At 39.8% G+C, this 14,014-nt stretch overlaps 1 protein-coding gene across 2 annotated transcripts in view; it reads left to right on the plus strand.

Annotated features, from left to right (window-relative positions):
• Window positions 1-14,014, plus strand: part of MYH9 (myosin heavy chain 9) — a 68,535-nt gene that overhangs the window by 8,116 nt on the left and 46,405 nt on the right. For both annotated transcript variants that reach the window (XM_085048873.1, XM_085048874.1), the window contains exons 2-3: window positions 7,349-7,701; window positions 12,725-12,881. In XM_085048873.1, the coding sequence (XP_084904999.1) occupies window positions 7,369-7,701; window positions 12,725-12,881 (490 nt within the window). In that variant the 5' untranslated portion in view covers window positions 7,349-7,368. The remainder of the gene's footprint in view (window positions 1-7,348; window positions 7,702-12,724; window positions 12,882-14,014) is intronic.

Raw genomic sequence — 14,014 nt, forward strand, 5'->3', positions numbered from 1 at the left:
ATCTTGGCCACATGCATGCTAAATATTTGCATCTAAAAGGGTGAATCAGAACGGTATTTTTCTTCTCTGCATTTAGGTCTAATTGTTTTATTCCTTGTTCTCTCTTGCAATGAATGGAAACCTGGCATGGACAAAGATGACAGGGAGTGCTAATTGAGAGATATATATATATATGTAGAGCTACTTTACACAGTGCCTCAGAGTTCTTGGCAGATACCTTTTTAGCCTTAAATCAGAATATTAGGGAAGGGATGCAAAGTGACCCTGAGGTAACAAAGACAGGTTAAAACTTTTAAAGCTCTTCCCCTCTCTCTCTTGCAGTGTCCGTAGGGAATTCTGCATGTCTGATCAGAACTTTCGCAGGCCATTATGCCTCCTGAAAACAAGTCTTCCAGCAAAACAGCTTGAACAGCAGGGATGGGCTGCAATTTTCTGAACTACAGCTGTCTCCTTAAGTGGGATTACTTTGCTGAGTGGTCATGAAGAATGTGTTCTCCCCCTGGAATGTTTTCCTTGTGGGCACACTGTCTCTGTAAGAGGAATTCTCTCCTCTGCTGAGAAGGCATGTACTGTACTCCACTAATGAGAAACAAAAGTTGCAGAAAGTGTATTATGCAGGATTGTAAACTTTGAATATTTATTCGAAGTGAATGGGGTTGGGTGGCAGCCAGCCTAGCTTTGTCATGCTAAAGACTGGACTTGAAATCAACAGAAGGCTACCCTCCCCCTCCCTAAATCAGTGTTTGGTGTGTTTAAACAATGTGCACAGGCTTCATAGAGCTGATTAACTGTATTGGTGCCATCTACATGGTGGTGTGTCTTTATGTCTCACTCAACTCCTAAGGTGCAATTAAAATAGAGGCAAGCATACCCTCCCTAGCATTAATATAGGGAAGCTATGCCTGGCTTTATTTGCGTATAACTTACAGTGGTTAATTACTGCATGCAGTGTGGTTGCCCAAGATCATTTCTGTGCTTCTGTAGCCCGTGGTGAAGCCAGCACTATCCTGTTTTCAGCCTGTGGTACCCAAAAGTAGCCTCTTCAGATGGGCATTAATTTTTGTTTAATGTACATGTGCTGTGCTTGTAGCTGCTGCTCTCACAGTCCTACTGTGTTTGAACCCAGTGGAGAGAAAAGGTGACTGTTAAGTGGCATGTAAGTGTCTTGCTAGTACATGGCTTTGTGGCCTTTGCACTTTACCATGGGAAGTCCCAGCTGCCAGAGCAAACCTCCTCTGTCAGCTGTTACAGCAGAATGTATGCAAGTGCTGCTTCACACACACCAGAGCGGTGCTTGGCAGCTGGAGAAACCCAGAAACATTTATTCCATGTTCATTGTTCTGGAGATGCATGTCAGGTACCTTTAGGCCACCTGAAAGATGCAGAATTTCCTTCAACTTCTTTCCTTTGTCTTACATATAGTCTGACCAGTAGGTAACTTCTGTGCAATAGAGGCATCACTTATACATTAGATAATTAGATTCCTCCTTCGTGATTCTTAGAGCCCCAGATATGGAGAGGGCACTTTAGTGCTCTACCTTGAGTTTAATTTACAGTAATAAACAGGGTAGCTTGCAAGTCTGGGCAGCACTACAGTCAAACTGAATATGCAACAATAATTGCCAGCAAACTGCATTCCAGTTGTGAAATAAATCTTTCAACAATGTATTGTGTGCGTCAGACTGCGACTAGAGAGGAAAGCAGTGAACTACAGTAGTCATTATGAGTCCCAAATAAAGCTGAAGTAGAAGAAATGAGTGTGCATGGCAGCATTCAGAACACAAAGGGTAAGTGTAGCTCGGTGCCTTCAGCTCAGGGGGCTCTCTGTGTTAATTGTGAGCTCAGGTACTTGCCTGGTGTTGTATTCTCTCTGGGATGACTGAAATTCGTCATTCTTGCATTCAGCCTGAAGCATCAAGCACTGCTGTGTCTCAATATATGTGAACTTGAGAAAGAAGCAGATATAACCTGTCCATCAGTTCAGCTTCCTGCCAGCTTTTCCCTTTCCTTTGCTCTCCGCCTCCCCGTTGTGATTCATTTCTCACCCCTAGTGATTCAGACTTCAGTTTTTATGTAGGTGTTGCTTACCAATTGGAGCAGTTTGGGCTAACAAACTTTACAGTTTTCTTTCCCATAAACATACTGGCACTTGGAGCTGTGAAGTGTCAGCCTAACCTAAACAAATGAGATCTGAACAGTTCCTTAGTGAATACAAGGGAATTATAGGAAGTTTTTTATTGGTGGGTTAGGGGTTTTATATTGTTGGTTCATGGTCACTGTAGGTAGCCTGGCCACTAAAGTCTAATTTAGACTAGTTTAGTCTAGCTTTCTAGCTGCTCTTAAATCTGATTTGATGAACTGCATTCAGCTGGCTGGGGAAAGCAAAATAGTTGAGTTGCAGAAATAATGCAAGTATTAGCTGTTCAGATCATATGCTTAGCAGGGATTCCCATCATATGAATGTAACTGACCAAATTTAGTTTGAACCATTAGCAGCTTCTCAAAGTCAGATTATTTTTTAGGTGCTGTGTATTAACAAATAATCAAATTTCAACACTGAGTGCAACTTAGTTGTACTCAAAATAGGGCCAGTAGTGCTGTAATTTTCTAGTGCAAAAGTCTTGCCTGGCCTATAGAAATGGTGTACATTCCTTTTGTTCTGTGAAAGGGCCTTTTGTCTTGTATTGCATCCTTTGACAACCTGCTAAAAACCTGCAGTTTGGAAAGTGGTGGGAGAGTTGTGTTCCTGAACTGCTTTTAAAATGTGAACTCTTTTAAAGAAAGGGAAATGAACTTGCAGTGTAAATATGTTTGCTATTTATTGTTCATTTTTTTGGTCACCCTTTAGGGGAGTTCCTAAAGGGTGCACTGCAAGTGGAGAGGCCACTAGACAAACCATGTGAGAGGATTATTTAATGTGAAATCACAGAAAATTTGTAACAGTGACTTACTGGTGGATATGAAACAGAAGGAAACTTCTATTAATTATCCACCCATACCCCTTTTCATGCAGGCTCAGTCTTACAGCATAGTTCTGAAGTGATGACCTGGATTGCCAAGGAGTCACTGTGTGTATATGGCTATTTTGCATTCTCTGTAGCCCAGTATTTCACAAACTTCTCATAATTCATTAAAGTAGGGAAATGAAATGGTATGTGATTCAAACTATCTATTCCAGTATAGTAATGCATCTTTGCTAGGAATGAGGCTGAAGCCAGGAAAGAACAGTGTGGGAATCCCTGCTTTAATGATGGTTCAGGTAACTCAAACTGGAAATGTTTCCTTGCCCAGCTGATGCTCTAATACTTGTTAGTAAGTGTGATGCTTTAACTCTTGCCACTAATGCTCTTCTTAATGTATGAATTCTATTTCTACTTTCAGTTGTTACTTCCATAGTTAAGTAGAGCCCAAGTTCATTTTACTGGGAAGTGGCTCACTCCCAGGAACAATCCTGTGGTTGCTGATGGATGTATTACAAATAGTTATGGAAAATTAAATTGCAAACAGGTAATATTCTGTGCATTTAGCAGTTGCAAAACATTGTAATTGAAAGAAAGGGACCTTACAGCAGAGATAGCTAGTAGAGCTTTCCAGACCAGATAAAGTGTTTGTTCCCAGGTTTTTGGGAAGCACTTGGTGCTTTAAGTAGAGAGTGTGTGAAGTGTCTCACAATTCAAGCCTTAAGGCTATGAAGTTGCAGGAGACTAAGGCAAACTTCTGTCCATATGATTGTATTCCAGTGAGGGTTTGGAGTAATTCTGCCTAATTCAAAGGGAGTGCATGTCATCTTAAGTTAAATCCAGCGTTTGACTTGCTCCTCTCAAAAGAATCTGCTGGGAAAGATGTATGTCAACAGGGCAGTTGAAATTATTTTTTAGAGGTTGCACTACATATTGATGTCTTGGTCCCATCCTATTCATGACTGTAGAGATTGCATTGCCTCTGTCTGTGACAGTATGGCATCTTTGTCATTGATATGTAGTTGATTGAATGGCAAAGAATGATTGAATGGCAAAGAATGTCTTTTGGCCCCTGAAATAATGGAAAACAAGCAAAGTTTGACCAGCTTCTTCCCCAGACTGCTATGAACCACAAAAAGGGAACGTACTGGGTTAATGGGGAAGTGACTGTATATGTCATTTTTGGAAACAATACTAGGAAGGAGGCATTTAAACTCAAAACAAGGATGGTCTGTCTTCCTTCTGTATCCTTTGGTCGTTTTGCCTATAGACTGGCATCAAAAAGAATATTGTTAACGGTATTCTCATCTGGCACTTGCACAATAGCCATGTAAAGATAAATGTCCTTGTCCCACGTAATTATCTACACCCCAAATGCAAACTACCAGGCAAACAAATTGCTTCCTAATTTGTTCCTAAAATGGCAATGATTTGCATTCATTGTGAGTTGCTGTAGGGCTGTAAAAGCTTACTGGGCTTGCTTCCTTCCTTGACCACTTTAAGGGAATTTTAGAAATGCCCAGTGAAATGCAGCATAAGCCTGGAAGATAAGTTTGGGAGTCCATGAGATGGAACTTGCTGAATCTGATTCCTCTGGTGCTGTTCCTGTGGAGAAGACAAATTAATGGTTGGTTTGTGGTATTGCTAGTTTAGACGCCCTGTGGGTTCAGAGTCAGCCTCGAGAATAGCTCTAATGCCATGTTGTCTTAGCTTGAGCCTCTAGTCTTTTACTTCTAGGACGTGATGATTCTGTTCTGGAGCATGTGAAAGATAGTTTAAGATGATAAGAGTGCTGCTGCCATGCAATAGGGTAATTTTCAAGTCTGTTTCAAGTTGGAGGTGCAGATCCTTTTTGAATCTCCTCACTTGTATATGGTAGTAGCTAAAATATTAAAGCTTATATATATCTTTTTATATACACAAAATATTATATTACACCAAGTTTAATATTTTTTTAACATATTAAATGTACATTAATATAGTGTTTGGTGAGATTTTAGAGTAGCTGTGTTAGGCCATTTCTCCTCTTACTGTGAAAATTGTTTTCAGCCCTGAAAATAAAAAGGGGATATATGCTCTAGAATGATCCCTTACTGGCTGAAGAATGCACCCTTGTAGTATGTGAGATAATTTAGGGTTCTCCTCCTGCAAGGAATGTGGTTAACCTCTCTGTAACTATCTTCTTCCCTTAGTTCTTTTCAGATCTAGGACTGGCTGGGGATACCCCTTGAAAGATTTCTTGTGGTCTTATATGTTTCTTAGCCAAAAAGAATTGATCTTTATCCTAGAATGTATTTCCAAGGTGTACTGAGCACATGCATGTGAGGAAGAGAGGACTATATTTCAGTGTAATGTAGGACACTTCAGATGACTGCTTACTTCGGATTCCTCAGGAAATGATGAAACTGAATTTAGCTGAAGCATAGTGCCGCCGTGTCCTGCCTGATTATAGCCAAAAAAGGCAACTGGTTACATTCTGGGAGTTGCATAGGCAGGAAGCTGTGTAATGGAGGGTAGAGCACAGCTGTTGCCTTGCCAAACCTGATACAACTCTGAGCACAATTGAATTTTTTTTTCTTTATTTTTCCCCTCTTTCCCTCCACTCCCTTTTTTTAACCCTTTGACCACAACCTGCAGATGATACTCTGCAGTGTCATGAAATCCTAATATCTTCTGACTGTTAGTCTTCTGTATTTCATATATACTCTGTCAGACTTGCTGTTATAGAATGGTCTTGGAGCTCTCCCGACAGCTCAAGTTTTTTATGGCAGCTTCCAGATGCTGCATCTTATCTCTGCACCAAATCTCTTCATCATGTATCCATTAAAATCTAGCTTTTCAGTATAATACGAAAAGCCAGGGAGGAGTTGCTCTGAGAATCACCATTGTGGTTGAGGTGGAAGTGTCAGTGACCCTGTGGGGAAGGAAAGATAAGGTCAAATGTGGAATAGCTGCTTGGCATATCCTGTAAGGCTTAAGACAAAGATTTTAAACTCTAAGCTAAAGGAAGTGATTATTTATCAAGTAATTTTCTCTTTGTGTGCTGAAGAATTTTTGACTGTGGCTATACAGCTACCCATACAGTCCCTGGCACAGTTACATACCACTTACAGTGCTACATTTGTTGAAAGGAATTTCCCTACACTATTACAAATGACTGGTGTGGGCATTTGTGCCCATCATTATTATGGCTGATGTTTTTCTGGCTTCATTCACTGTTTGCTAATGCTGGGACTCTACATCCATTGTTGCTCTCATGCATGTTTTGGGAATTGAGCTGCTTCTGTCCTGCTTTCAATACTTTTTTTGTCTGCAGTATGCATAGTCAGACTTTACTTACTTGATTTACCAGCTGGTTTGTAAATATGAATTCTGTAGAAAAGTTATCCCTATAACTTCTGACAGCCTTCTATGACATGAGTATTCGTATTTTCATTTCTTGTTCTTTGAGTGCTAAAGAGCTCTAGTTTCTATCCAAGCGATGCAAAACATATATTGAGGACACTGGTATCTTTGTGAGGAAGAATTCAAGAAGTAATGTTTATGGGATCTTGTAAAGAGGCTGCTGTTACATGGTTAATGAGCCTTGACGCATGCAGCCCTTTTCTGATTGAAAGGACTTTTGAATGGCACTAATAAAATTGCTGCCTTATAAACTGGAAAATCCCTGGCGGTACTGTTCTGGTTTTGATGAAGCACTGAATCTAGGGTGCCATTTTTTGAGCGTGCAGCCTGAGTCTGCCTCTGATGGAAAGTATCTAATAGTGTCCTCAAATTACTGCTATCTTCTAGAAACAAAGTGCACCTCATTGTCTGGACTGGTAGCTGACATTTTTGAGAAGTTGTAGTATTTGATTTATAGATTATCAGAATAAGGAGATACAAAGTAAAAGTGTATAAACATAAACTAAACATAAATGATTATATTTCTGAGCCAATGTCTCTACCAAGTAGAGCAGTGAAGGGTTAGTCTTGATCTGAATGTTACTGACATAGTGTCTGATGCTATGAGGATTGGCACAAATTGTTTGATGCTTGCCACTTTAATGTGCTTCCTCTTTTCTGCCAAATAATGGCTTCCAAATGCTTTAACGGTCAGTGTTTTGTTGTAGGTTTTGGGTTTTTTTTAAACTGCTTGCTAGTTTGTTGGTTGGGTTTTTTTTGGATTTTTTTTTTTCATACTCTTGGCAAGCACAACCTTGGCCTTATTGGAAGTTTGACAACTTCAGCAGTGCTTACTAACATGCAACTAAAGGAGGGAGAAGCATGCTCTGATGACCAGGGATTCAGAGTACTAAGCATGTGCCTGTCTGCCTCTAGGAATTTGCAAGGCGATTTGGGGCTTTAAAAATATCCTTTTTCTTTTTCTTTCCCCCCTCTCTTCACAGGTCCTCAATTGTAAACCACCATGTCGCAACGAGACGCAGATAAGTATCTTTATGTGGACAAAAACATCATTAATAACCCCCTGACTCAGGCTGACTGGGCAGCTAAGAAGCTGGTATGGGTTCCCTCAGAGAAGAACGGGTTTGAGGCAGCCAGCCTGAAGGAAGAAGTAGGAGATGAAGCCATCGTGGAACTGGCAGAGAATGGAAAGAAAGTGAAAGTGAATAAGGATGACATCCAGAAGATGAACCCTCCCAAATTCTCTAAAGTAGAAGACATGGCAGAGCTGACGTGCCTGAATGAGGCTTCTGTGCTTCACAACCTGAAGGAGAGATACTACTCAGGACTGATCTATGTAAGTAATCTTGTCTGTTGGGGTAGGAGTTCTTAATTACATAGTATGTGAACTTATTTCAATTGCTCTGCTCCTACATGTGTATGTTAACCTTTCATTGCCCCTATATACGACTTGCCATGTGACTGAGCTTCTTCCCTCTACTTAACATTTTTTCACTCAACTATGCCAATCCCCCTCTAGTTAATGTTGAAGCTTTCAAGGAATGCTATGGTAAATCTGCCTTTAATGTTTTAATGTCTTTGTTTGCAGGATGTTTTGAATGCCTTTTAACTTTCTTTTAGCAAGATGCAGGAGCAGTTGGATAGTGGTGAACAGGGAGTCTGATCTGAACCGAACCAAATAATAGTAATAAAAGCACAGTCCTAATCCACCCAGCATCTGAAATGTGTTTTCCATGTCTGGAGCTTCAGTGGGAAAGAACGCTAGTGCCAAGCCTTTTGTGTCACAAAAATTCTGGATCTCAGAGCATCTTACTAGAGAAGGAACATGTGTGCCTGCATGTACTTACAGATAGGAAATGGTCCCTTTTTCTTTCCATCCCAAAATGGACAAGAGCAGAGGTTCTTATTGCTCTGTAAATAACAGATGCCATTTATGGGCCCAAGGGTCATACCCAATGGAGCAGGCAGCAGCCACTTCCCTGAGTTCCAAAGGCAATAAATAGGGAAAGGTGGGGAAGGAGACTTTGAAACCTTGACCTGATTCTTCATTTCCCTTCTGATTTGCCTCTTCATGTTGCCTATGTTTAGCCAGCAGATGTTGGTCATACTAGTTTCTACTTTATTAATACTCTGCAGTTATAGAATAATTATTAAACTCAATGGTAATGTAAAATTTGGGTGCAGTGACTGGTTAAAATGGGAACCAGTGTACTTTGTTCACTCTGACTAGCCTCTGCTTACAGGATTATAATGGGGCTGCCTGAGACAGAATCCTGGGGGGTGTAGAAATACTGGTTGCTCAGTACTTCAGGCACTATGAAATCTCCTTCACAGTATATTAGAAGATCTAATAACATAAAATGGATTAAAGAGTAAATTCCATATGTAAACATGTATATTAATAGAGTCCTTGAAGAATGTCTGTGTAGGTGAACACAAGGGAGAAACTTGTGACTTACTAGTGCTGTGTCTGTGGCTCTTCTGGAGTGGCATGAAGGCATACAGATGACTCTTGGAGAAATTATCAGAGGATATCTGAAGGATGCAAGGCTTACATAAATTTAGTCTGACTCCCACAGTCTGATGTCAAAATTTGAGAGCTAGTGTGGTTGGAGGTTGATGTAGTTAATTATTCTTGTATTTATCAATTCCTTCTACTGTTGGTCAAAATCTATTCTCAAAGGGAAGAATCTTGGTATTCAGATGAAATAGGATATGCAAGATCACGTGTACCATTTTTAGAATAGGAAACACTGCTAGGTTATATAATAATTGTTGAAAATAATTCAGCAGTGTCTCAAGGTTTGTTGCAGCTGTGCAATGGGCTGTTCCATATATCTTGCAAGATACCATCTGAAATTTCAGACATGGTCTGTGACTAATAAATTGTGTTCTTCTAATTGGATTGTAAGAAGATTGTAAGATTTTTTGTAAAAAATCCCCACACCCTTCACTCAAGTAAACCTTGCATAGTAATTCTCTATTACAGAATCTTAGTCTTGCCAAAACTGTGTTCCTGTGCACTTGTGAAATGGACTGATCTCACCTGTCAGCAGTTCTCAGCAAGTCAGAAGATTAATGGGAAGGCTTAAAATACTTTCATTGGAGTGGCTGTTAGTTGATCATTAATCCGCTTGAAGAAAGGGAGTACACGCAATGCATCTCCAGCATAAATGTCTCTGGAAAGATCATAAGCATAATTTAGTTCTGTTCTTGTCCTTTCTCTTATTTGGCAACAGGGCTGTGTGTTTTTATGAGTTTTTTTTTCCTTTTTTCCTTTTTCCTTTTTTTTTTTTAAAAAACTTTATTTTCCTGTCTTTCCATCTTGTAATTTGAAGGGGGAAATCTTATTGCTGGTTCAGGCAAATTTTGAGTGGGGAGTATCAAACAGTTCAAGGACTAAGAGCTTGACTCCAAACACCAGTTTGCTGTTTCCATGCTTTCATATTAACCCTTTCTCTTTGGAATCCTTTATCAAAGGATCATTTTCAGCTTTTGTTTTGCTTACCTGAACTCCTTTGTTTGTATTCAGTGTGAAACTCAAAACACAATCTTGCACGTTCCAGTTACTTTATTGAAGTTTACAGTTACTGGAGAATAAATTTTCTAATGCTGTCAGCTTTGTGCCATGCTGCAGATGGTCCTTTCAACTCCTCAGAGCTAGTTTAGCAGTTAGAAAAATAAAATTAGTTCCAGTTTGGCATGTATGTCACTTGAAATAGTTAGTGAAAGGTAATGCCAGAATTCTATTTTGAGATAGTAATGTCTGACACAAAGTACAGATTTCCAAGCCAGCTATGCTTATAATAGATGAGCCTTTCAATTGGAGCCTTGGTTTCAATTCAGTGATTTATGCATGTAAGTCTTGTGCTTCAGTAAGTTAAAGATGACTCTTGTCTTCCCTGTGGTAGGGCTGGCAGCTTCTGCTTCTTAATACAACTCAACTTGCTTCCTATATGAAGCTCTGTCAGTGGGCTTGTCCAGCAGTTGTGACATGGTGGTCTCACTCAGTTGCCTATCCCAGCCATGATTAGCTGCCTCTTTTTATTAGAGGCAACTTTATAATTTATTATATCCCTTCACATGGCTGAGATCATTCTACTGCATGGAAACTTTCCGTAGGTATTTCTCCTGGCAGCCACAATGCTGGAAGAAGGTGGTGGCTTCTTCTTGCTTACTTGCCTCATGGCTTCATCACTCTTGAGTGAAATTAATGTCTTCTCTTTTCTAAACTGCTGCTCTCATCCATAGGATTGCTTCAGATCTCTGCACTGTGCTTGCTTGAAAAGCAACAATTCTAATTTGTCAGCAGTCACAGCCATGAAGAGTCACACATATACAGATGAGAAAGCTCTATGTTCCTTGTGGACTTGTGAGCACTGTGAACATTTCTGCTCTTGCATTGAGTCCTTTCTGTCTCTTGGTCCCAGCTCTGTCTTCCACTAGTGTAGTCAAAGGTCAGGAAAGCACAACTCAGACTTTCAGCTTTTATTCTGTGCTGTGCAAGTGCTGTCAGAGAACTAAAGCTGAGACAAAAGGAACTGGCACTGCCAGCTTGGTTTCTGTAAACTCCTTAAACTGTTCCCTTCAAGCACTACCTGAAACCTAACCTGACTAGAATGTCTCATGGAAGCTTAGCTTCCTGGAACTTTAGAAGTACTATGCCAAAAGATTTTTAGCCAACTTTCATAGTTTTCCACTTTGGAAAGACATTTAGTATTTTCTGTAAGCTATTCAAATATTCCTCAAATATTTTTTAAAAATGAATGGGGAAAAAAAAAGGAGGGAAAAAGAGAGTAGGTCTGGAAACATATTCTGATCGTTTATACTGGGATGTGGAAAAGGATCCTTAAATATCAATGAAAAATTTGTTTCCTGGAGGACATCTGTCTGAATCTAGTCTACATCTGCTGCATATAAGAGTGGACTAGTTCCTTAATGTTAAGCCAGCAATGTAGAAAGTTTGGATATGAGACCACAAACTGTGTAGTAGATGCTATTTTCACCCTTCTGATCACTGCAGTCTAATCCTTACCTTTATCTAGCTAAGGAGCTAAATCTGATTAAGTACTCTCTGTTCTCCTTGTGGAGAACTCTTTACCACTCCAAAGCACTCTTTCTTTATTGAGCAAACATAGAAGAGATGTTGGCAATAAAAATAAAAATTGCCAAATGTGCTGTCTTCTGGTAGCACTGCAAGTTGCTGTAGAAAGCTGCTCATCTCCAGATGTTTCAAACAGCTGCTTCTAAAGTTGACGGGGAACTAGGATAGCTCTAAACCCCAGGAGCAGGGCTTGGAATGCTATTCTTAGACTATCTAGGAAATATCTTAGAAGCCTCTGCTCTTCCTATTCCCTTTGCAAGTAAAAAGCTTGGGCTTTTCCTTTTTTTTTAGGTACTCAGATCTCAAAGTTTGGGGTTTTTTGGTTTTGGTTTTTTTTTAAAGAAGTATAATATTTTCACTGGAAGTGTTTTGACAGTGGTATTCCATTAGAACTATACAATTTAAGCCAGTGGAAACCAATTGAGAAATTGAAGTTTGTTGTCATAGGTCAATGAATTAACCATTTGATATGAATTAGCATATGATTGGCATATATTGCTGACTCTTTTTGCATGGACTACTTTAGAATTGTTTTCTATTTTGACTGGTTCAGAACTATTCTGAACATTCTAAGCATTCATACTGAACATACTATACATTACTGACCTTACAATTTGAATCTAGATCTAGTCGCACTCACTACACTATAAATCATGAAAGTGCTTGGGCTTGAAGAGTCTTCAGAAGGCTGTCAAATCCAGCTTCCCATTCAGAAAAGGGGTAGCACTCACTTAAGTATAGTCCAGCAGTCTTGAAAACCTCTTAGGAGTACAGTGGTGTTATTTTTCTTTGAGTAACTCTTTTGGCTTGAAGTTTTATTTTGTTTAGTGATCATTTGCTAGATGAATCTATATCAAGCATGAGGCAGAACATCATAAAATGTAGGAGCTAAGCACCTACCTTATACAATGAAATGGCACTTGACTCGAATATAGGAGCTTTGAAAGGAAGAAAAACCAGTTCTAGTGGACTGTTAATTAGCCAGGGAGCAGGCTAGTGATATCAGCATGACTAATGGGTCAGTTGATGCTCAGTGCACACATGGAAAAGTTGAGTACTGGTCAAGGTGATAGGACTTTAGCTGTTCCTCAGATTCTAATATTAGTGGGTAGCATCCCACGTGACATCACTGGGAGAAATACTTAAAAAAGCACTGTTTGGTTTGTTTGTTTTTCCAAGTAATGTACTGTTAAAATGTGCAGCCATACAACATTTTTAATTCCTGTCTTTATTTGCTGGGGTATTTTCTTTCCAGACATACTCAGGCCTGTTCTGCGTGGTAATCAATCCTTACAAGAACCTGCCCATATACTCAGAAGAAATAGTGGAGATGTACAAAGGCAAAAAGAGACATGAAATGCCCCCTCATATCTATGCCATCACAGACACAGCCTACAGGAGTATGATGCAAGGTGAGTGCTGACTGAGATAATGACTCTTGTTGAAATCACAAATCAAGGTTGCAGTCAAAACACTGTAGAATAACAACTCACTGCTATCAAAAGGCATTATTGTCCTTGCTTACAGACACTACTAGGTACCAGCCTTTGTGTTCAGGTGAATAGATTTCTCCTGCTCTAGTGGATTGAAGAACCTTGCAGAAAGTGTGGTGAGAGCTAAATTTGACATACAGGACAGGCTGGTGTGAATGCACGGGGTTCAGAGAAGCAGGCAAGGAGAACTGAGGTAGCAAATTTTCCAGCTCTGTGATGAGCCCATGTATTGAGATAGCTGTAGGTGGGACAGGTTATGTGTATTGTTTGACAGAGGCTTTTAACAAAAGCCAGCTTAAAACCCAGATGTACAATCTGGTTGGGGGAACAAGCTTAGTATAATCTATATTTTGAAGTGTGATGGTCAGTCGTCGCTTTACTGTCAAGAGTTGTTTGGTTAAATTCTTACTCTGTTAAGAATAAAACTTACTATCAGGAAATATTAGGTACATCTGTTGGACAAGAGCAGATGCTCCACCTATATTATACCTGGCAGAATGTCTATATACCTCATTACACTTTTGCTTCTTTTACTGCTTTCTTCTCTTCCTTGCCCACTCCTTGTTGGCTCAGGTACTAATTTGTATTTTTGTTAAACAAGCTATTGATTTAACTGTGCCGAAGTTACTGTTCCCTAGAAAGAAATCTTGTCTACACAGAATCAGAAATAGTTTCTTTGACAGTGTTGTAAGGAGACTGAAGAAGCCCTTTTCCCTTACAGACAACAGTTAAACCACTTAAGAGTGCATGTCCTTAATCCCTGCCAGGTATATCAGTATGTGACAGAAGATATCCAATCAGCTGCAATTCTGCAGCAAGGGAAAGGTGATTTTCTTTGGTCTGATGGTGGTTCAGAGCTAGTGATTAATCTATGTGGATATTTTCTTTCCTGTTGAAAAGAGGTGACCAGACCACTGCTTGGATGATGTCTAAAACTCAGAAATCCCAGACTTGACTAGTTTTGTTGTACAAAGCTGAAGAATAGCAGCCCTGCTTCTGTTTTCCAAGCATGGGAAAGTTGCTATGAGGTCTGCTGGAGTGTTTACCTTTCC

Source organism: Lichenostomus cassidix, chromosome 1Aa, assembly GCF_008360975.1.
Source record: "Lichenostomus cassidix isolate B80296 chromosome 1Aa, HeHo_3.0, whole genome shotgun sequence".
Classification (NCBI taxonomy): Eukaryota; Metazoa; Chordata; class Aves; order Passeriformes; family Meliphagidae; genus Lichenostomus; species Lichenostomus cassidix.